Consider the following 23,935-nt stretch of genomic DNA (forward strand, 5'->3'; position numbering starts at 1 on the left):
CACTGAAGTGTCCTTACTGATTTCGGAACTACAGCCCTTAAAACATATATATATATATATATATATATATATATATATATATATATATATATATATATATATATATATATATAGATATATATATATATATTATGTATACAACACGGGCACTTCACACCATCGTACGTGGTCTCCGAGGAGGATATGAACGAATATGTGCAGATGAATGAACCGTACTTAATCCAATGAATCAAAGAATCAAAGTTTCCAGGAACCCGCCGAAAGCCAAAAATTGGCGGAGCCAGGGTTTGAACTCTGGGCCTCCCAATGTCCGGTAGTGGTTAGTGGTTAGCACACCCGACCGGACATTGGGAGGCCCAGAGTTCAAATCCTGGCTCCGCCAATTTTTGGCTTTCGGCGGGTTCCTGGAAACTTTGATTCTTTGATTCATTGGATTAAGTACGGTTCATTCATCTGCACATATTCGTTCATATATATATATATATATATATATATATATATATATATATATATATATATATTATATCAGTACCTAGAGATGTTTCTTGTATAGACCGATCTCACTAAGCGTTCGGCGCATGCGTGACGCCGCCATTCCCTCCATGCATTGCGGCAGCGGTGGCGTAGTCAAACTGGCTGGTGAGATCGGTCTATTCGGATCGTGACCATGTTCTCTTATGAACACCGATTATTTTTCTGAATCTAAAAGATACTTTCCAAAACACAAAAATTCGTGTGAAAACAAAAGGCGCCTACCCAGTAAGTTGAACATGATTGTAAACCTGAGACTGGGGCAGAAAAGAGAACACAACAGAAGGTAGTAAAAAAGGAGGCAACGTCTCAATATATAATTTACTACCTTCTGTTGTGTTCTCTTTTCTGCCCCAGTCTCAGGTTTACAATCATGTTCAACTTACACCAGTAATTTAACTGCCTTTGTGTCTACTCACTGTTCAAGCTGATTCGAACTGCGAGTAAAGACAAAGGCCTTTGCGTAATTATTTCGAATCAGAGCTCTATACTCTGGTGTCCCTGGGCTCTCTCATTTCCTCCTCTCCCTCAGTTTGTATTTGTATAGGATACGCCAGCCATCGCGGGTCGAGAGAGGGGTTTGAAGAATATTACGAAATTAGACTCTTAGGCTTCGTAAAAACTGTCTTGCTATTGCGTTTTTTATATCTAATACAATATGGTGGCAGCAGCTGGTTACTGCCGTCTTCATTAAAAGAACTTCGTAACTCGGTTCTGAAATCCCCTCAAGGGCGATGAAGACGAACCGATGACTTCAGATGACTCCAGTACTCAAGAGCCTAACGTTCAAATCGCCATGGTGGCTCCAGTCTTCACATACATCTAGCGGAAGAGTTCAACCAGTCCGGGACTGGATCAGGGGGATTCAGAGGTTCGAGCGTTTTTGAGTGGTGAGCTGACTTCTAGAAAATATAGGTTTTGAACAAATCAACGCTTTGATGTACAAAACGCGTCCCAAGGACGTTTCTTCGTTTGGATATATGTGTTTGACGAGAATAAGTTGCATTTATGGCTTGAAGGTACGTCGGAGTGAACATATTTTATAACAGATTACGCGTTTGACAAATTCTTCACGCATCCGACAAGCACAAGAAGTTGTCCGAGGGGATGCAAGTCGACGCGAAGCTTATATTATAAAAATGTATTATCTTTTGCCCCCAATGAGCGAAGAAATGGAAGCGCAAGGCGGGTGGAATGGTGGCGTCACGTACCTGAGGACGGAGGTATGGTTAATTTTCGTAGCCCTTGTGGTTGGCATCGTAAATGCCACTGACGACGGTCACCATAGATCCGTGAAGTAAGAAGGTAAGCGCGGTGGAAGTTTCTAAAACCATCCAACATTACGCGGTGCAACATGATACACCCAAAGTGGAATTAGGCATAACGCGATTAATGTTTGAAAACCAGTCTTTCAAGCAGACGATACGATAATCCTCCTTTTGTCGCACAATTCTTGGTGGGACGCCGCGGCGTGCTGCCGTTCTCGCTCTCTTTGTGTGACACGGCGGACAGGAAACGGGAAGTCCCGACTTCCTCTCCTCGAGGCAAAAGGGGAGAGAGAAAGGAATTTTCCATTTCTCGCGCGCGCGGTTACGACTTGAGACAATGTCAAAATCTCTGCAAAGTATCGCCCGTAAAGCTAATGCTTTAGAAACAATCAGAGTGACCCGTCATTTGGAGACGGTGAAGAAGTCGCACGTTGATCTCCACGCGGAGCGCAGTCTCAGTCGAGTGTGTACGGTGTCACATCCCACATGCAGGACGACTGTGCCGAGAAGGGCCTTCAAAGATACCGCAGAACGTGTATCGTGTGGCCGCAGATCTCTTCTACGAAAACAATGAGTTTCCAAAAACGAAGCAGGCAACAAATGCAAGAAAACAAAACATTTGCTAAGGTTTCGAAAACAATTTGCAAAGCGAAGTATCAGACTATGAGCCCACCTTGTTGGGTATGATGGAATCGGTCGAGTAAAATGTTTGGAAGATTGGGCTCACAACCCAGACCTCTCACATGCAATTAGACACATAAGCAGGCATTGCTGCAGTTCTAAAAATATTTACGAGCAGTATCTTAGCACGTTGTCTGGTTGAAACCAAGTAGTAAAGGAGCCCAGCCGAACGACAATGGATGGACTAAGAGAGCTGAGAGATGAAATTCGCCACAAAGAAAAACGCCTTGGGTTTGATGTTTGCACCCTGACAAACCTCGATCAACCACTGTTGTCAAGAGGTCACCCTATGATGTTGACACTTGTAAAAAGAATGAGCGTGAGCGTGGTAGTTTGAGTGTTAGTCAAACCGAAGAGCGAATATTTTGAATTCGTCCAAGGTCTTAGTAAAGCAACCATAGAAGTCTATGTTTCCTGATGACGCAGTTATTCTGTCTTTGAGCAGCCCTTTGAGAGTACCAATTTCTTTAACAAATAAGAACCTGGAAGAACTCGAGAGCACAGCCACTCTGGGATTAATTTCAGGTGTGGACAATCCAAAGGAATGGCGCTCAGCGGAGTAGTTGTACCAAAGTAGGATAGAAGCTTCATAATTTGTGCAAACTCCAAAGAGATCAACATGTATGTAGAGCGAGTACGATTCCAGTGACAGACCACGCACTCAGCCAGCTGAGAAGACTGGTCGCAAATTCTTGGTTCTGGCAGCTTGAACTTGAAAATTAGGTCGCTATAACTTTAATCGACTTTTGTTTGGCATCACACTCGCTCCAGGATTCTAGCAACAGATTAAAAAGTCACCTAATTTTCGCCATATGACGTCACAAGTGTTGTGGACTTCGGGACTGTCATTAGGCAGTTCCAAAATCCGCCACCGGTGTCGCGGCGCAGCTTCTGAGTGGCATCGAAGGACACATTTGCAAGATTGATGATATCCTGTTGCACGGCTATATGAGATAAAACCTATCACCTCAGATTATTCAAAGTCACGCTAAATGACGCAAAATGTCAATTCACAAAAAACTACTTTAGAGTTTTTAGAACATGTCATCAATAAATATAGAGTCCACGCAGATAAAGGCGAAGTGCACGCTATCGTGAAGATGAAAAATTCAACTTGTGGTACCAAGCTCAAGATATTCCTGTGGATGGTCAGTTGCCTTAGGAATTATTTTCGAGTCAAGCTCAATAGTCACACCTCCTAGTGACCCCGCTGAGTTCCAAGAACGAATGGGCCAGGAACGAGATATGGCTTTTGACAAGCTAAGGTTGATTTGGCTTTCGTTCCAGTACTCGTCCTGTCTGACACGAGAATAACCATTCTTTCTGCAGACGCGTCTTCTTTTGGCATTTCCGAAATGTTACGCTAGGAGCTGGAAGGCAATCTACACAACGATACCCTACACATCGAGGACACTCGGAAAAGGAAGATGTCAGTACGCACATATTGAAAAAGAAGGACTAACCTAGGTCTGGGGATACACAACATCTAGAATATTTATAATCGGAATAAAAATACAAACTGAGAAGGACCACAAATCGCTAGGTTAACATTGTCGTCTAAGAGTTTGAAAGACATCACGCTATGACTGTACTGAAAGAAACTTTGTCTGATTAGGTTTTTACGTGACATCACGCACGTCCTGTGAAAGACTTAGTGATGGCTGACTTCCTATTGGAAAATGTGGATAGAGATGGAGGGCGAGATATCAGTATGCCTGCGAGGTTTGGCTACGAACCTCTTTGCAATGAATGAAAAGCTTGAAGAAACTCAAGATCGGCAGCAAGAAATACAGCACTTGTCAACTTCTAATGCGCTTAAGCATAGAAGGTTGCTCAACCGAGAAAGCATTATATCAGGGGTCCCAAACTCGTCAAACACAAAGTTGGAGCCGAAAGTTCGCGGAGTGCGCCGATTGGATTTCGGCGACAAAATCGCGAAGTCATCGTCGTGATAGTCCAACCGGTGCGCTCCGTCAACTTCGGTCCGAACTTTATGTTTGACGAGTTTAGAGCCCCAGTAGTGCAGTGTCTATAGCCAGCCAGATGTAGCCAGGCGGCGCCAGCAGTGTGATACCCACGGTTATACCCTGCATAGTTGGAACTTGGCAGAAAGTGAATGATAAGCCCCACATTGCGTGCCGAAGGCTTCGATATGCAGTCAGCTTACGAGCCCAAGGCACACATATTGGAGGATTACGTAGCGAAAAGCCTGATACTTCATCGCAGTAAAAGCGCACTCCGGTGATACGTAGTCACGTTCCGATTGGCCCGCCAAGGCCGTACGTAGCTTTTGCCGTACCGGTATGTTATGCAATCACGGCTTCCTGGCCTACCCAGTATTTCTTGCTTCAGACACTTTGCTAGCGGCGCCACCAAAGTAATAGCTCACGTTTGAACAATGCAGCCGCCACTCCCAGGCACACTAAATGTTTCTCGCTGCAGCCTCCAGATGGCGTTAAATCAAACAGCATTGCAGGTTGCCTATTGGCGGCACATACGTGTCGAAGACCGAAGTGGCCTTCTGATAAAAGGGTCGAGGATTATGATTTACAAGATAATAAAAAAGCCAAGTCATGAACCACATACACCATTGACACCAAGGTGTGGTTAAGCGCAGAATAAGCGCATGCGAACCTGCGTTGTGGTGACCAGGCTTGTCCAAACAAACAAAAAAACGATCAAAGGGTGCACGCAATGACTTCATGAAACGAGCAACCGGCGGAAGCCTTCGATAGCAACTCCGTTTTTAAGCGAGCGCGGCAGCTGGTTGCCGTTTACCTATTCTACATGTCAAACAAGTGCTACCTGCTGGCACCTGCTTATTGTTTCAGGTCTCCAGACATTTCTTTCTTAACCAGCATGTCAGCAGTCTCTGTAATCGAATGAATGGATGAATGGATGATAGCGGCTGTACATTTTGTAACGGGCGGTGGCTTGCGCCACCTAGCCAAAAAAACAACAAAAACCTTATTTCCTTATTCACTTTCAAGCCAATGCGTTTCTCTATCATCAGGTCATAAAGATGACCGTCAGGCAAACCTTTGGGGGTCGAGAAAAAAAACCCTAAAACTATCACACCTCGTCTCCTCTTCCCGGCGAGGGAGTCGCCAATTTTCCTCTGGTCAAACCTTGTCGGCGTCACCCCTGCACCGGATTCACTGGGGAACAGGGTTGAGACTTTAGGCCGGAGCCACGCGGGAGGAAGTCCCAAATTTGTCCCTGTCCCAGCTTCACCCCAGCTGTACTAGTTCGTTATATTCAGTTCAGTTTTCCCTAGACAATTTACACCAGCACTGCAATCTTTTCTTTGCTGCCTTTACTCTTTTATAATCCATCCCTCCATCTCCTCCGGTGAAACCGAGGGTCACCGGCACGTCTGTCGCCTCTTCGAGAATGGCAGGAATAAGCTCCTTACACTTTAGGCTTAGCTTGTTACATTTTAGAATAACATGCTCAATTGTTTCCCTTTTCTCTTTACATACTACGCACATTATACCTGTCTTCAAATTTGGCCTATATGTTTTTGTTCTTAAGACTCCCGTGCTCGACTCCAACATCAAAGCTTATTCACAGCTTTATTCAGACATATTGAATAAACCTTCCTTTTTTATTTTTTGCTTTTGTGACCTATAAATTGTTAAAGCTGATTTCTCCTGCATTCTCTCCTCGCAGATCTATCTCTCTGCTCCTTGACTGCCTTTTGTACTGAACGCGTTTGCTCCACCCCATTTGCCGTCTGAAACAATTTTATCCTAAGATTTCGTGTTCGTTTCGTCTATCTTGTGTTCAGACTCCTCATTTACAGGTATTTATAAATTTTAAGTGCCCCACACATGTCAGCTAGCCTTTGGTCAAAATTAATTTTACCCGCTACCTTTCTGCTCTCAAACGATGACCAGTCAATATCACTTTACACACCCTCGTTTGGAGTGTTCCCATGTGCCCCTAAGCTATCTTGCCAACGCCCCTTTATCCTATTTCCAATTTTGCCTGAACTTCAGAACTCGCGCACAAGACTGCATTAACAAAGGCCAACCCTGATCCAATTACTATTTTCCATGCTCCCTGCACCACTACATATATATGAAAGTTCCATAACGACCTCTGATTTATAATGGCCGAATTTGTTTTACACTTACCAAATATGCCTCTTATATTCCCCAAGGTATCTCTTTCCTTCGTCGATCCACACTACCAGATATTTTTACTTGTCCACCATTTCTATCTGTGTGTTTTTCATCTTTAAAAAACCTCCCTAAATGTCGTTGAAGAACATAATTCCCGATTTTGTTCCGCTGAATTTTAATCCGGGAGCGTTCCCTTCATGCTGCAGATTCTAATCAATTTCTGCCTCTCTTCTTGATTATCTGCTAGTAGTACAATATCATCTCCGTACATTAGGCATAGCAATTTCTGCCTCACTGTTTTTTCTCCCTCCATGCAGGATATCTTAAAGCCTAATTCACTTTTCTCTCGTCTTTCCTCCATTTTTCTTAAGTACATCATAAAAAGTGAAGGTGACAGGGGACACCCCTGCCTAAGCTCACGCCTTATTGCTTTCAAGATAAAGTAAGTAGGCAGGCGAGCTGGTTGATGTTACACATTTTTGAAAACCGGAGACGACGGACGAAGAAGGGGACAACACACAAAACGTCTGAAACGCAGCTACTAAATTTTATTTGAACAGTCGTTTATATAGCATCTCTCCCACACGTCTTCCGGAACTGCCCACGTCACAGCAACTTTTAGCCAGGGTACATCTCGTCTTCACCCTTTTTTTTTCTCTCTTTCATCACCTTACTTAGTTTGTACGAAGCATTGGAATACAAGCCCCATCGTCACACCCCTAAAGTCGAACCCAAGGAACCACACCTTCACACCCCACCTAGCCTAACTGGCAAAAAAAAAATTGATAACAGCACAAGACCTTTTGGGTCGCTTCGTCTAGTCTGATAACAATTCAAACCTCCGAACTCCCTTCATTGTCGCTACCCCCGAAGGTCGGACCCAACGCGCACACCTTCACACAAGCTCCAAGTCCTAACTCGCATCTCGTTTCACGCACAAGCACGCCACATTGAAACATAAAAAAAAAAAAAATTACAACAGCAAAAATTTCCGGGTCGCTTCGTCTAATGCGATTGACGGCTGACTGATACAGTTTCCTACAATCGTGATTCTAATTATCTCTTTGAAAACTCTTTTTGCACAATCTTTTTCTTTGCTCAAAACAACAGTAGACCCGCACTCCGGCAGACACAATTATTGCACTCCTGTACGTGTTTAGCAATCTCAGAGTTTGAAGACCCGATCCTAACTGCCCTCATGTGTTCAAGCAGTCTCTTATTCAAGCACCTTTTTGTCTGCCCCACGTAGGTGAAACCGCAGGCCATTGGAATATCGTACACTACACCAACCTGGCAATCAACGGCAGCTTCTCTGTGCCGTTTCTGACAACCTCGCGCCCCTCCCACGAACGGCGTAAGCCTGGTTAACTTAAAGTCGGGAGTGAAGACCACCTTTATCTTGAATCTCCCAGCAACCGCCAACAAGTTGTGCGAAAACTTATGGAAAAAAGAAATGCACACTACCCTCTCTGGTTTCTCAATTTCTTTCCTCACCTCTCCTCTGAGTTTCACCACACACTTCCTTGCGACCCCCTCCACAAGGCTACTCTTATACCCTGCCTCCTTAATGCGTTCTAATTGTCTTATAACAGCTTTATGTACTTTGTGCCGACAAGATTTTTTAAAGCGTTGTCTAGCAGAGACATGACGACCCCTCGTTTAACCAATTTTGAATGGCAACTTTTGTAGGGCAAGAAAGGTTTTGCCGCTACTTTTCCATATTCTCAGCACAACACGTCCACCGTGTTCAACCTAAGATCTAAATACTGCAGCTCACCTTCAACAGGTTCCTCACTGCTAAAGGTAAACTCAGGCGCTGCTTGTACTATGAAATCTTTGATCTCAGGCAGTGCCCCCTTCTCAACCGAACATATCAAAATATCATCAACGTATCTCCTGATCAACACTGACCCTGTTGGGAATGATTGTACAATTTGTCCCAAGGCCGAATCCAATGAAGCCCAATAAATCTCGGACAAAGCCGGTGCCAACGATGAACCGATACAGACCCCTTTCTTTTGAGCGTATTTGCCTCCCTCAAATTCAACAGCTGTGGAGTTGAGATATAATTCCGTTAAGTTAAGAAAACTTCCTACGTCTATCCCGGACTGTGACTGGAACCGAACTAAGTTTTCCTCCAACAAGTCCCTTAATCTCGAGAGAAGCAAAGGTTGATGGAGGGAGTAATACAAGTCTTTAATGTCTAGTGACATGACTTCGCACTTCTGCTGGTGGGAAGGCGTCAAACAGCTCACATGCTCTTCCGATTTTCTGAGACCAAAAGGACTGTTCAACTCGATTGTCGACAGACAACCTTGGAGAAAAGTCGACACAACCTTTTGCCAAGTTCCATTCTCGTTGACAACTACCCCAAGCGGCAACATAGGCTTGTGGTCTTTTAGAAAGAATTTGATAGAAAACGAGTCCCTTGTGACCTCTCCAACTTTTTTTGCCACTTGCTCCATCTCACACTCATTTAGAAGTTCCAGCACATTCCTTTTAATCTGTCTGAGGTTAACCTTGACAGGCTGGAACAACCCTGCAATCGCTGCTCTTGATTTCTCTCGAAACTCGGGCTCTGGCAAAATCGCAAACGTTCCGGTTTTGTCAGTCTGTAGCACTGAAAGTTTACCTACTTGTAACTCTTTCTTAAGCTCCCTAACAGCCTTGAAATCTCTTTTTTCAGGTCTATTCCCAGGACCAACTAACCTTGAAACAGCCTTAATTGATTGGTCTATGAAACCTTGCCTCGCGTCCATTGGAACCCTCGCAGCTATGCTGTGGATGCACGACACAATATCCAATCTCGACGGCTCTACGTTCAAACAAAACTTGGGACCTTTTTCTAACAAAGAAGCCGAACGCCTCGAAACGACCACATTCATTGGGTTTACCACGTTGGACTGCTTTGGGCCCACTCCCTCCTGCCCCTTCTTATCCGACAGGGAATTTTCTTTGTAAAACCTGACCCCCTCTTTCATTAAAGCATCTTTTCTGCTGTCCGACCATAATTTTTCCTTTCTCCGTGCAACACTCCCCTTCCAAAATACATACTCGCTTGAAGTACGGAACATGTCTCCTTGCAGTACATTCCAGAACGACTCACATAGCTGCAGCAGTTCCTTGAGTTCCATCGTGAGACTGTTCCGGTAGGCCTTGAGCACTTTCTCCTTGCAGTTCCAATGGCCCCCCTGTGAGGACATGAACTTGAACTTCTCTTGGTCGACGAACCGTCTTCTTATGCAAAATCCCAGGTAGATCAGGTCCGCTTCCAACGCTGCAACCCGATGACCTAACTTGCTGACCACTAAAAAGCCGAACACAAACACCTACGACGGCGGAAAAGATGACAGATACAACGACGAACACGGAACAATGCCTGCATCGGGTAGGATGATTGAAGATAAAGTAAGTAGGCAGGCGAGCTGGTTGATGTTACACATTTTTGAAAACCGGAGACGACGGACGAAGAAGGGGACAACACACAAAACGTCTCAAACGCAGCTACTAAATTTTATTTGAACAGTCGTTTATATAGCATCTCTCCCACACGTCTTCCGGAACTGCCCACGTCACAACAACTTTTAGCCAGGGTACATCTCGTCTTGACCTTTTTTTTTCTCTCTCTCTCATCACCTTACTTAGTTTGTACGAAGCATTGGAATACAAGCCCCATCGTCACACCCCTAAAGTCGGACCCAAGGAACCACACCTTCACACCCCACCTAGCCTAGCTGGCAAAAAAAAAATGATAACAGCACAAAACCTTTTGGGTCGCTTCGTCTAGTCTGATAACAATTCAAAACTCCGAACTCCCTTCATTGTCGCAACCCCCGAAGGTCGCACCCAACGCACACACCTTCACACAAGCTCCAAGGCCTAACTCGCATCTCGTATCACGCACAAGCACGCCACATTGAAACATAAAAAAAAATATAGGGTCAAGACGAGATGTACCCCGGCTAAAAGTTGCTATGACGTGGGCAGTTCCGGAAGACGTGTGGGAGAGATGCTATATAAACGACTGTTCAAATAAAATTTAGTAGCTGCGTTTGAGACGTTTTGTGTGTTGTCCCCTTCTTCGTCCGTCGACTCCGGTTTTCAAAAATGTGTAGCCTTATTGCTGCTGGCTCTGTGGTTTCAGCCTCCCATGTTTTAGTTACTGTATTCTCCCTCTATACTTCCTGCAAAAGAAATTCACCCATTTTATATTTAAAGCTGATTCATTTAGTTGTACCCACAGAAGTTTCTGATCTACATTATTGTATGCTCCCTGTATGTCTAAAATGCCATCCTTAGAAGTCGTTGTCTTCTCTGGGGTATTTCTATACTTTGCGTGAACGCATATAAAATATATTCTAGTCGCCTACCCTTGCGGGAACCGTTCTAGGGTTCTCCAAACATTTATTATATTTCTGCGCATTCTTCTACTCTACCCTATACCACCTGCATTGCTTGTCTGTATAGGACACGTGTTACCGTTATGGGGCGGTAGGGTTTGATGTTGTACCTGTCGCCTTAACCCTTGCACACCAGCCTCATCCTGCCTTGTCGCCAAGTCTCGAGTACCTCCCTACAACAATAATTTTTCTATTGTTTGTTGCAGCATAGCTTAGTTGCATTGGCAAGTATTTTCACAACTCTCATTGCCTAGTCCAGCTGATGTTTCCGCAGACACTCTGCTTCTGGCTTTTTTCATTCTTTTGGTGTTAGCTGTGGTACTTCGCTAAGGTCTGATTGGCTGCCACCAGAATCTATTCTTTCTTGGTTTCTTTATGCTCTAAATCTGAGAACATTTTCTCAGTTATGCTCTTAATATATTGGCACGCCTCCTCCCATCCTACCTGTGTCCCATTACCAGTAGTTAATCAGTGGTAACGCATCTGTGTCTTTCTACCCTGTGAACTTACATGTTTCTCAAAACTTTTTGACTGCATTTCTATCATTTCTGTTAATATCTCTTGCCCATTTTATTTTGTTTTTTTACAATCTTTTCCTGGATCAAAGCATACACCGCTGATTTATTTTTCTGGAACTCCTTCCTTTCCTCATATAGTTCCTCTGCTGAAGCGCCCCCTCTTTGCTCGTCTATGCACCCCGGATACCTCTTTGTCTTTGATTTATGGCCTCTTTGGTTTCATTATCCCAACAGCTTGTTGGCCTGTGTTTGCATTTGTTCTTAATTCTGGCTTTCTTTCGTTTCAACTCCTTATTAAATATTTTTCCTAATTCATTGTACGACCACTCTTTCTCTTCTTATTTGGCTACTCTGTCCTCAATTCGTTCTGATATTTTCTTCGGCTGTCTGTCACTAAAACCTATCTTGTCTCCTCGCTTCAGTGATTCTGGTTCTTGCTGTGTCCTGTCGAAATTAACCTTAATTCGCTTATGGTCACTCCCTAAGCTTTTCATTCCTTCGTCTATTTTCATGCAACCCAATCTGTTGTACAATTTGTGGGACGTTATACAGTAGTCTATTGTCGATTGAAATTTGTTCCCCTCCCATGCTACTCTTTCCTCACATTTTATTTCTACATTTAGCAGTACTAGATCTAAGGCCTTGCATAACACCTGTAATATGGTCACGCGCGTCGGCAAGAGAGCGCGTGCGTGACCAAGTGGTTACCGCGCTTGACTTCTGTGCGGAGGACCAGGGTTTGATTCCTGTGAGTTACGCCTCTTTTATTTATTCTTTCAATTTAATGTTCTGGCAAATTCGAGAACTCTGTTGGCTTGTTTGTAGGTTCGAATGTTGTAACCGCCGATCCTTCTACGCCGATTGTTCCAGAAGCCAACTCGTCTAATAAGGGGCTCCGCTGAGCGAGCCGCAGTCAGTCTCGCCCCAGTATTCGATCTTGTTCCGACATCGACATCTGCGATGCTAGCCTCTTCCTATATTGTTTTGGGCACAAGTTCGCCCCTTTAAACGTTAAGTTTGCGTCAGTTTTTATCGCCACATCAATTGTCATTCTTGACATTATCCTTCCAGTCGCGTCTGTGGAACTATCAAATTCTTCCAAGTGAGCATTCACATCTTCAAAAATTAGTGTTTCGTGGTATTTTCCAATCTTCTTGTAGTCTCCTTTTATACATCTTATATGTGCTATCCGTTTTCCTCTCTCCAATCATTTCCTGTCCACAAATACACAAAGTCAAAAAGTGTTGGCCTACCCCCATTACTACCTTTAATCCCCAAATGTTCCCCACAATCTTCCTTAACTGTCTCCCAACCTTTTCTTTTCACCACTGCCCCTAGACCTCCGCATTCCCGTTCCTATCTTTCCTGTTGCATCCTATCCAGATGTACTATGGCATGAAGGGTGTTTTTTTTATAACTCTGAGATGTGTCTCCGCGGCACCGTATACTGTGAAATTTTCTGTTTGGAGTTGGTTCTTAATTTCTATCCACTTCACCTTTTTTATGGCAGTTTACGTGTTTGTGAACCCTTCATTTTGTTGTATTTTTCTTTTTCTTCTGCGACTCTTAGTCCTGCCCTTTCTTGTGACTTCTTTCCTTGTCAGGCAGGGACTCTCCTCAGGCCCGTCTGTACCCCTAAAAAAACCTCGCTCTACGTCCCATCCTGTACCCTACCTGCCTCCCCAAGGGTACGTTGTAATGAATGCCATCCCAGGAGGATTGGTGATGTGCTCCAGTCCCATACATATCCTGCTTAATATTCATCACGTTGTACCCAAGGGCCTCCCTCATCTTTCAGTATAACTCCGTTCGCTTCAATACTCTGCCTGGCTACCTCCGGCCTCCATCCGTGCACCTCTAGGATTGTGCACAACACAATGTGCGCCCCCTCTGAAAGGGCCTGAAGTTTCGTCACTCCCGCCTCTATTTATTCCCCAGGTACGGCCCCTTCCACCTAGGTACGCCATTTACCCCTGCGTGTATAACTAGGCTATTTCCCTTCATGGTTTCCCAGATCCTGTCCTCGGCCTTATCTCTTACATCACTAAATGCCAGCCTACCATGTCCTCTCCCCGCACCCTCTCATCATACCTCACCGTCTTTAGGACCGCCTATTCGTATCTTGGCACATCCGAACTTCCAACCACCCACACCGTCCTGCGCTCTGTCTCCTTTCCCCTTGTCCAGTCACATTCCTCCTCGTGCCCTTTGATGCTGTGTTCGTCTGTCCACCCGTGGCCCGTCTATTTGGCTGAACGTCGGCGTTGCCGAATTTGGCTACTCATTTCGGGCATTGTCGTGGCTATCTACTACACCCCCTTACCGTGAAAGGCGCCCCCCGTCAGCACTCGACCCTGCCACCTGTTACGCGTCCACCACTCTCTCTGCGTTTTGGCCCTTCCAGTTCCATCTCCACTGCCTCCCGGTTCTCTCCTTATGCCATGCCCATTACCCTTGCATCTATCTCCTTCACCACATGAACTTCATGTTTGCCAGACATGGAACGCCCGCGACTGTGTACAGCGACAATATACCCCACCTTTACGTACGCCAGTTCCGATTTCTTCACGTTTTTAAGGAACTGGGGGTTCGTTCACAAGGCTCCAAGACTAATGTTTTTACAGAGCAATAGTTATGAGAAAGCAGCAGTTAGGATCATCAAGCGAAGCTAAAAAAGGCTGATGACAGGTATCGTGAGTCACATGCCTGCCCGTGCAACCCCTGTTGCAAACGGGTTTAGCACAGCTTACTTTATAATGGGCAGGAGAATTCTTAATGTATTTTTAGTATTACCTTCGCCGTAGAAACCCCACTTCTCCTGAGCCTCAAATACCACGGAAGTGGGAGATAGAAAACAAGCAGAAACATAAAACCATTGAGAGGAGACACGCAGAAAGTTTGCTGAATCTTTCGCAAAGTGGCCAACGTGTTTGGACAATTCACCAGACAGTAAAACGAATAGTTCAGTCACCCGCAGGTCGACCTTACTCATACCGAGTGACAACAAACTGCGGGATTGTCACGCGCCAAAGGTTTCACATGGTGTTTTGGAAGCCAGAATTATCTGAGGATTTTACAAGCTAGACAGGGTCCAGCTTCCACCTAGACTGCCATCAGCTCCCTCTGTTCGACCACGGGGTTTTACAGTTACTGAACGATGAGGGAAAATGAAGCCTGCGAATAGGTTGAGCTTGTAGCACTGCCCGTTGACATAAAAACGGGGGATGTGTTCAGTAAGCTACAGGATACGAAAGAAATTGCGTGAAGAGAGTAAGAACTTGGAGAAGCCGACGAAATTAAATACATTATTCGAATAGGCTCGAGAAAGATCGGTCTTGTCCTTGTTCACTGTCTAATCTAACAGTTACTGATATATACGTTATACTATTCAGTTTTTATTCTGGAAACTCGGCATGTGTTGACAGTACGTATACGTGTAAAATATCTTCGGCGTATTTGTATGGTCCTAAGCTGTGTTTTTAATTTTCATACTAAATGGTTTCATAATGGCAGGTGTCATTCCAAAAAAAAATTAAAAATAGCTATTGTGAAACCCCTTTACAAATGCGAAACAAAAGAAGAGAATCGAGAGTTATCGTTCAACATCTAAGCTTGCCGCTCGCGCACTATTGTGTCAGAGAAACACACTCACAAAACAATTAATAATTTCCTGGATAAGTTTAGTATTCTACCCCTAAACCAACGCGCCTCTATATAAGGGTCGGAAACGCAATCGTTAATGGCGAAGTCGCGCACCAGTCACCTGGCTGAGTTTGTAGACTTGTGTTTTACCTTTGTTCCCCTTTTCCAGGGATTATTAATGTCAAGTTCTTCTTTTCCTCTATTTCAATTTAAAAAAAAGTCACTTTACATGCGCCTCTATTTACACGTGGTTAAAGTATTTTACCTTCTTACTTATATATAAAAAATTTGACGCGGATAATTTCCTGGATTATTAGATACTTTCCCGGTCAACACGTTCCAACAGACGACGTCTCTTGTTTCCTAAGCCTTAGGACAATCTCAAAATTAGGTGTGTAACAAGGTTCTATGTTATCACTATTGATATTTAGCATACGCTTTCATTACATTTAATGCTCGATTCAATATTTTGTTATGGTTTCTAATACAATTCGGGTGTAGTTTCTAATAATTGGAATAACAGTATACAAATGCACTCTGAGCATTGCAGCCTAATGCTGCACAAATTATAAATTGAGTACAATTTTATTCATATTCATCTAGTTGAAAGCAAACTTCTACTCGATGAATCTTCTAAAAACAACGCGTTCGAGTATTCTCCCACATGCTTTAAGTATTGTTGCTTTCGTGATTCTGCCATTCAATAGAATGTATCAACTGCAAAAAGTATTTTTGCATTTTCTTTTATAGTCACTTTTAATGGAATGCTCACGAGTGTATGTTTCTAAAGAAGTTATGATATGTTTTTTTTTTATTTATTAAATGCATTATTCAAAATGTTGAATGCCTTTACAAGGAGGGCGTTTCAAGGAAACACATAAAAAATAAAAAAAGTTTTTGAATAAAAGGGGTGCATAGTTTTCTGGATAAGAGAATAAGTGTTCCTTGAGTGTGTCACAAACATGAAGTTATGATATGTTTTTTTTTATTTATTAAATGCATTATTCAAAATGTTGAATGCCTTTACAAGGAGGGCGTTTCAAGGAAACACATAAAAAATAAAAAAGTTTTTGAATAAAAAGGGTGCATAGTTTTCTGGATAAGAGAATAAGTGTTCCTTGAGTGTTTCACAAACATGAGGCATATCTATAATTTTCGGTCTCAAAGTGCTCTCGCATACAAAATTACAGTTTTGGAGAATTGTCCTAAAGTCTGAAACACTAAAATCGATAATGTTTCAAGACCCAAACCTAGGAATTTCGTCTATGGTATCGTATTTCTCGAACACGCAGACATAAGTAAAGCTTTAAGTTTGCCGACATTCACCACTTTGTTCCTCAAATAGTACTTGTCGCACTTCTAAGGTTTCTTTGAAAAAAAATTATTGGCTTGCTTTGTATGTTTATACAGCCCCAATGGAGATACGCCTCAACGGGGTACCGGTCTCTTAGCTGTAGATGAGAAATTTACTCAGTGCAGCACAACCGCTAACCTGGAGTTTTTAACGTGCATCACGCAGTATTGATTACACGAACACGTGTCGATACGAAAATTATCCAGATCGAAACGGGCGGGTGCGGTGGGGACTGAACCCAGGAGGTTCCCAGCGCAAGCTTTCGCTCCACGCTCCAATCTGAGGCGGGTTCATCCACTCGGCCACTTCCTCCCTTTTTTTTTTAATGCAGATTTTGACATTGAACACAAACTCAACAGTCAATGATAATCAAAATTGTAAAAGCTTGTGCACAACAGCACAAGACATAGGGCTCGAGCATGAATGTTAGAATTCTCTATAGTTATTTAGAGCGTCCAATAATGGCACCCGGTCGGGCGGACACTAACGTGGCGTACACAGATTTCAGGCGGCGAACAGATTCCGTAAAATACAATCGAACGGGCCGCGCGTTCACAGCAGCATGCCTTGCAGCCATTCTACTGCACCATATTGCATGCAGGTCCAGAAGCATAAAAAGGTCCACCGGAATTTCGCTGTCTTTGTGAACAGGAAGGAACCTGATAGCATACGGTGTTAAAGTTAAATCTTTTTTAAGTTTTCTGCAGAACATCAAAAAAAAAAAGAAGGCGCCCAGCAGTATAAAAATACATGTTCCGTACTTTCGGGCTTTTTGCACAGCAGACAGTCAACGCCCCAAGGGACAGACAGTTTTTCTCATGGAGCCAAGTTTTTACTGGGAGAGTGTTTGTGTGTAACTTAAAGAAGAAGGTTTAAACAGATGGTGGGATTGACATTTTCTTAACTCTAGATAACACGTCCTGTCCTGGGCCAGCATGAAACATAGAACGATAGACAGGTACAGGAAAGACAGCATCTATATTATCTCGCGTAAGGCGTTTTCGGTTGACAGCCGACAAGTATTCAAAAGAGAACCGTACAGTCAAAAACCGGCAAGCGTAACTCACCTCGCGAAGAAAACTACCAATTCGCCTTTGCTTTTTGTAACACGTAGAAAGAACGAAGGAAGGAATTTCCTCCGCAAGTCTAGTCTAAATGACAGCACGAAGAAAAGGATTAGTTTGCTCTCTAAAAAACAAAAACCGCGATACAACTTGCTTAACAAATAGATGTGATAGAGACAGCCCGCCTTTCTTGACGGAGCGAAACAAAACTTGAAGTACTTGCCAAAAATTTGCAATTAATAAAATGTTGCAGACTGTGGCACGCTTAAAAATTGACATATCCCACCAACCCCATTTACCCGCTTTCTCTCGCGTCTCTTGAATTACCATCGACCAGTATTCATTAAATCGTTTATAAGGTTGCAGTGAAACAACCAAGATACTCAGTTGGCGTTGACATAGAACAGATATCTTCAAAGACTTCGGGCTTCATGGCCCATGTCCCATGCCAGAGGCCGCAGCATTTCTGCCAATTAACGGCAGCGCCGGTTAGCTCGCAATATGACTTTACTTCACGCACCGCTTCGACAATACTTCTCTTACCTTTGCAAAAAACGGCAACATCATCGGCATAAGCTAGAAGTTTTACTTCTATATCTTGGAAAGAAAATTTATTTATAAGTCTATTTTTGATTATGTTTCTACAAAAGGGCTCGAGAAATATACTGATTAGCAACCGGGACTGTGGGCAACCTTGCCTGACGGATGACTGTACACTAATACGCATTGTAAGCTTCCCGTTAATTATCACCTGGGAAGTACATCCTGTACATGCCAAGCGAACGAAATTTAATATTATTTTGCCTTCTTTAACGTGATGTAATATTTTATACAATATACTGTGCTGTACACAATCAAAGGCCTTCTCTAGGTCGATCTGAATCATGGCGACTTTATCTAGTTCCTCGTCGCACACCTCTAATATACTTCGCGCAATGTGAACATTTGTCAGAATTGAACGACCTTTGATGCCACAAGTCTGAAGCTCACCCACAGTCTTACAAATAACGTTCTGCAACCGCCGGGCTAAAACTTTCATTATGACCTTGTAATCAACATTACCAAGAGCTATTGGCCTGTAAGTTTTTATATTTTTTAAATTTTTGTTCATCGTCAACTTTGGGTATGAGAAAAGTGATTATGTTTAAGAAAGACGGCGGTATCGTATTTTTGTCACATGCCTGAATTATTACAGCATGAAGATGGCCCGAAATTACGGTTTGTACTTTTTGTAAAAAGCCGCCGTCAGACCGTAGGGCCCCGGAGGCTTTTTTGGCGGAAGGTCATCGATTGCACGCGCGATTTCTTCCACAGTTATCGTAGCTTCCAGGCATTCCTTAATCTCATCGCTTAGACGGGGCACCGCCGCCAGATAATCTTTAAGCTGCGAGTCACTACCGTGCTCCCGTCGCCGAAACAGACTGCGATAATATTCGATAAAAGATTTTTCAATAACTGCAGGGCGACTACTCGGCAGGCCATTGTATTCTATCTCTGTGATAATTTTTTTTTTTTTTTTGCATATCTGGCTTCTGCGTTTAGTGCCTGTTTGGTTCACACAGAGTGAATTTCTCCTCCCGAGCTCGTACGAGTGCTCCCTTGTATTTTTGTATTTTTTCTGTTTCAAATTCAGCTATTTATTGTTTCACATCACTCAGCTGGTTTGTAAATTGACCGGGTGTTCACATTCTAGTTTAGAAATGCGGTGAAGATCATCTAGCAACAGCTTTTCTCCTGCTTTCATCCAGTACGCGAGCGTACTTATTGCACGTTCTATAGCAGTTAGCTTAACCTCCCGTGTAAACCATTCCTACCACGTACTGGGGCTCTTTCTACCGTCGTGCATCCTAACTAATAATGCATCTATAGACTCATTAAACACGTCATCCTTAAGCAGGCTGGTGTAAAGTTTCCGCACTCCTCATTGAAAGCCGGTGTTTTTTTTCTGTTTTCCCCCGACAAAGAAAGAAACCAACGCATGGTCGGAGAAATAAACGGGTGACACACTGCAGTCATCGAAACCAGTTCAAAGTTCAATCAACACGTACGCTCTGTCGAGACGGGCATGACTTGTGCCTTGAAAATGCGTGTACCGCAACGCCAGGTCATTTCTTTGGTAATTTTCAACAGCATATAAAGTGAATTCGGTAATCATTTCATTTAAAATACCCGTGATAATATTACGTTGCCGTGTTTTACAAGAGCGGTCGCTTGCGTATCAAACGCACTTCAAATCTCCCAACATAATGATTTTCCTTTGGCAGTCTAAATAAGCATAAATCCTTTCAAAAAGTATTTGCATTGAATTAACATCGCTTGGCGCGTACAAATTTATTATTCTGTATTCAACATTGCTCAAGCTGCTAGCACAAATAACAAATCTACCCTCGCTATCAACAGTGAGAGGGGAGAGGCGCGCGTTTAAAGACTTCTTTAAAAACAGCATACATCATCCGGACAGTCCCTTGGCACGAGACACGCAAACCTCGAAGTAATGTAAAAAAGGGGCCAGCAGAGAAACGGTTGCCTCATCGCTTTCAACCTTTGTTTCCTGAATCGCAAGGACGTCTAAGCCATTATCGATTAGCAGCCTTCTAACCTGGTACCAGGGGCGGATCCAGACCTCCATTTTAGGGGGGCGGTTCCTCAGTGTAAAACGGCGGGGGGGGGGGGGGGGGGGAGTGTTTATATTTTTTGTGGAGTTATCGTTTCTACTAAACTCTGATAACATAATATAGATCTTGAGAGCTTTTGTATCGGTTTACCTGTCGGGGATGAACTCTTTGAATTAAATTCTTTCGGATGACCCCGCTAGAGGTAAGTATCTAGAAAATTGTGGTGGCACTATCCTTTCTGAACACCATAACGCAAGGAATTTTGTAGCTCATAGGAAACTGGATTACTCCATTCGCGTGGCAGCGCGCTAGAAATAGAAAAAGAAGTTTATCTACTGGGGATGAATGTTTGGTTCTATAGCGGCTGTGACAATGGCAGATAGTGTAACTTGATAGCTCAGATATCCCCGGCGGGGCTACAACTTTTGGGCTCCTTTTGCTTGAATATTTATATATTCTCGTTACACGCACAGAGCATGCATGGAGAGCCAAGCTTTGCGAACTATATGGAGGAAGCTCATGCAGCTAATGACAATGCGAAAAACGTTTTAATCTAAAACTCGGCTATTCTTTGAGATTAAGCTTGGCATAGTAGTTGAAACCTTATATTAAGTGCCAAAATGCAGAACCTGGTTTTAAAACATACTTTTCATTGTCGCCGGTTGCTTCAATGGAGCGAGTACGTTGCAAACAAGCGACACAAATGGCCCGGCGGCTTCGACGCTGCTCGCGGCGTCAAAACACTGTTGACGCAGCGAGCGAAACGAACGCTGCCAGGCAAGTTCGTCGGTTGTTCGCCGTATATTTGGAATGTCCAGTGCGCAGCACATGCGGCATTGCCAACCCAAACTCGTTTTTTCAGGTGTTCTGGATGCAACTCGAGAGAACGAAAGCGAATAATTGTTGAATATTTTTGAAAGCATGTTGCAGTTCGGCAACTATAACTTTTAAACTTAGACTAGACCTTAAACCAGCAATGGATCCTTCCAAATTATATTCAATTGCACTTCGTCTGGATATTTTCAGTATGAAAGGAACAGTTACTTGTTTCTGGGTAGTTAGCTCATTCGTCAGGGTCGAGAGGACAGGTGCAGATATATGATGGGGCAGAGCGGTTGTCCGGTCGGCGAATCTCAACTGGGCTAAAGGCCGATCACGAGTGCAGCATGGATGTTTGGGAGTCGGTGTTCACTCGAACGGGCACAGGCACTGTTTATTTAATTTATGTATAGTCGCATCTTTGAAAGGGCTCGTTTTCCCCAATTCCCTAGGTAGGGAATTCAAAGACGCACTTGCAAACCAGCAAGCCCCGCATCTGTTCCGTTCGACACACACATATTGGCTCCTGCAAAGCCGCGCGAAAGCTCTGCCGTCAAACCGGAGTGCCTGCTTTGTTTGGAAGTGTGCCTGCAGTCGAGGACCCTGATATTTGGTGCGCTTCCCCACTGTCTCTCCACTTCTAAACTCCTGGCGCCGTCCCTGTCGGGAAGACGTACGTGACCTTGACGGAGATAAACCCCACTTGGGAAGCGCCCAGCAGGCGCGTCCACCCACCGCAGTTTTAATCTTTTATCCCTCTCGTCGATTGCTTACGTTTTTCCTTCGAGCTGACGAAGAACCCCGGGGGGGGGGGGGGGGGGGGAGGTTGCCTGGCGAGGCGTTTGGGGGGGGCGATCGCCCCCACCGCCCCCCCCTTGGATCCGCCACTGCCTGGTACTGTTTGCGATGCGAGGCAAACCCGCGAACAATTAACGTCGCTGCTTTCAGATTGTCGATAAGGCTAAACGTCCCCGCGTGTCAGTGACTTGCTTTATCCTCACCAGGAGCTGGCCCGGGGACGCTTCAGCCGGCCTGTTTGTCCGGTTCCCTGGGTTCGGGCGCAGGTTTTGGAGAGGTCTGCCGTCAATTTGCTTAAAGTCCGAGTCTTCCGGATGCGGGCGTTTGTAGCCAGCCTGCTGGCGTCGACCACGTGAACTTCATTAATCGGTGAAACCGCAGTGTTTAACTGAGGCCCTTCATTCTTCAACGTCGGCGGTTCATTTCCTGTCGCCGTCTCGTCTTTATTGGTCAGCGCCTCTTCCCGGTTTCCCGCGGATGCGTCGACCGATGAAGCAGCGACCACCTTCAGCGGGTGCTCAGACGCGGCGCGGTCGACCCGTGTGCCTGTGCTTTCCGGTGACTCGGTGGCGGGGGCCGTCCCTTCCAGTGCTTCCTGCACGTCCGCTTCATCCATGACATGCTCGGCGTTGGCGTCTTGTCCACCCGAACATGTGGCCGTTGCGTAGGTCTTGATGCAGTGATCCGCGTCATGGCCGAACCGATGGCAGGTTGCGCACTTCGGCACACGGCAGTCCCGGCGGATGTGCCCGGTCCGCTAACAGCGCAGGCAAAGCGGGGGTCTGCCCTGCGCCACGACGAGAGCCGGTCCTCCAGTTAAGCGCAGCTGGTGGGGCAGGTCTTCCAACCCTATCCCTGGCTTGAGCCGGATAACAGCCGTGTGTGTCATCGACCCGCAGCCCATGACTCTGTAGAGGGTGACCTAACCAGTCCCAAGAAAAGACAAGGAAGAGGAGACAGGAACGGTGGCGTTGTTGAGAGCCCAGTAGTCCCCACGTGGCCTCCAATCTCCCGGCGCTTCTTTAGGCACCATGTGGAGGGGTTGACGCCCAAGGACTTGAAGATGGTCGGATGATTCCCATGTTGAGCATGTGCTCGAACTCTTGGCGAGCTATCTTCAGGCGATCTGGAGCCAGCCGTCGTGCACGGGCATGAGTGGGTGGTCCGGTTGTAATGATACGGTGAGTGATGCTGTTTTGACAGGGCGCTGAAAATTGCTCGGGCGAGTTAGGGCTGGGAACTCTTGAAGCAGTTTCTGGTAGGGGGACGTTGCGGTCAGGCATCCCACCCATTCATTGACGGGGGCGGTGCACGCAATTGTCTGCACTTTTAGATGTGTTGTAGCATCTACAAGGCGTTTTTGTGCATATCAACCATCAGATTGAAGTGCCTGAGAAAATCTGCACCAAGAATTGGATATGACACTGCTACGAGAAATATCCAAGGAAATGCCCTTCGTAGTCTGATGTTAAGGGTCATGTGCTCTTCGCCGTAAGTGGAGATGGTTGTCTTATTTGCTGCTTGTAGCATCGAGTGCGTTCGTTTCGATCTTCGTGTCACAGCAGAGGTGGGTAGAACACTTACCTCCGCGCCGGTGTCTACGAGGAAACGGAAGCCAGAGTCGCGATCGGTCACAAAGAACAAGCGGCTGGCCTGGCTACCGACACTACTCGCCGCCTCTAGTGGTGCATCAACGCATTCCCAGAGGCTGAGCACGGGGAAACACAGTTGCGGGCGAGGTCTCCGAAGGTCCGGTGATACCAGCAAAGGCTGGTGTTGGGTGATCTCGCTCGAGGTGCAGCTGGAGACTTGTGGCGAGAACGTTGAATCGAGGCAGTCGCTGAAGAATAGCTCTCGTAAAAGAGCGACGTCGAAGTTCCGAGCCTTTTCTCCGAGCAGTTGTTGGAGACGCCTGAGTAGCTGGGAAGGCTTTCGGTCTCCCAACTCTTCTGAGCTTATGAGTTGTTGGAGTCGTTGTTCAGACTCGGAAGTGCGTTTCACCAGCTCTGCTTTTACCACATCGTACGGAGAGGCAGCCGGCGGGTCAAGAATGATGTCCCGAATCTCCATAGAGATCTCGGGTGGCAATGTTGCCACAACGTAGTGAAATCTTTGCGC

At 45.0% G+C, this 23,935-nt stretch overlaps 1 protein-coding gene across 3 annotated transcripts in view; it reads left to right on the forward strand.

Moving 5' to 3' along the window:
- LOC8036820 (protein slit) overlaps positions 1-23,935 on the forward strand; it is a 129,106-nt gene that overhangs the window by 39,699 nt on the left and 65,472 nt on the right. Inside the window, exon 3 of one of the 3 annotated variants that reach the window (XM_040214194.1) lies at positions 9,294-9,570. The exons of the other annotated variants lie outside the window; for them this stretch is intronic. Coding sequence (XP_040070128.1) covers positions 9,294-9,568 — 275 coding nt within the window. The 3' untranslated portion in view covers positions 9,569-9,570. Of the gene's footprint in view, positions 1-9,293; positions 9,571-23,935 lie in introns of those variants that run through there. 3 annotated transcript variants of the gene reach the window in all.

This window comes from Ixodes scapularis, unplaced genomic scaffold (assembly GCF_016920785.2).
Source record: "Ixodes scapularis isolate PalLabHiFi unplaced genomic scaffold, ASM1692078v2 PGA_scaffold4__175_contigs__length_147842914, whole genome shotgun sequence".
NCBI classification, from domain to species: domain Eukaryota; kingdom Metazoa; phylum Arthropoda; class Arachnida; order Ixodida; family Ixodidae; genus Ixodes; species Ixodes scapularis.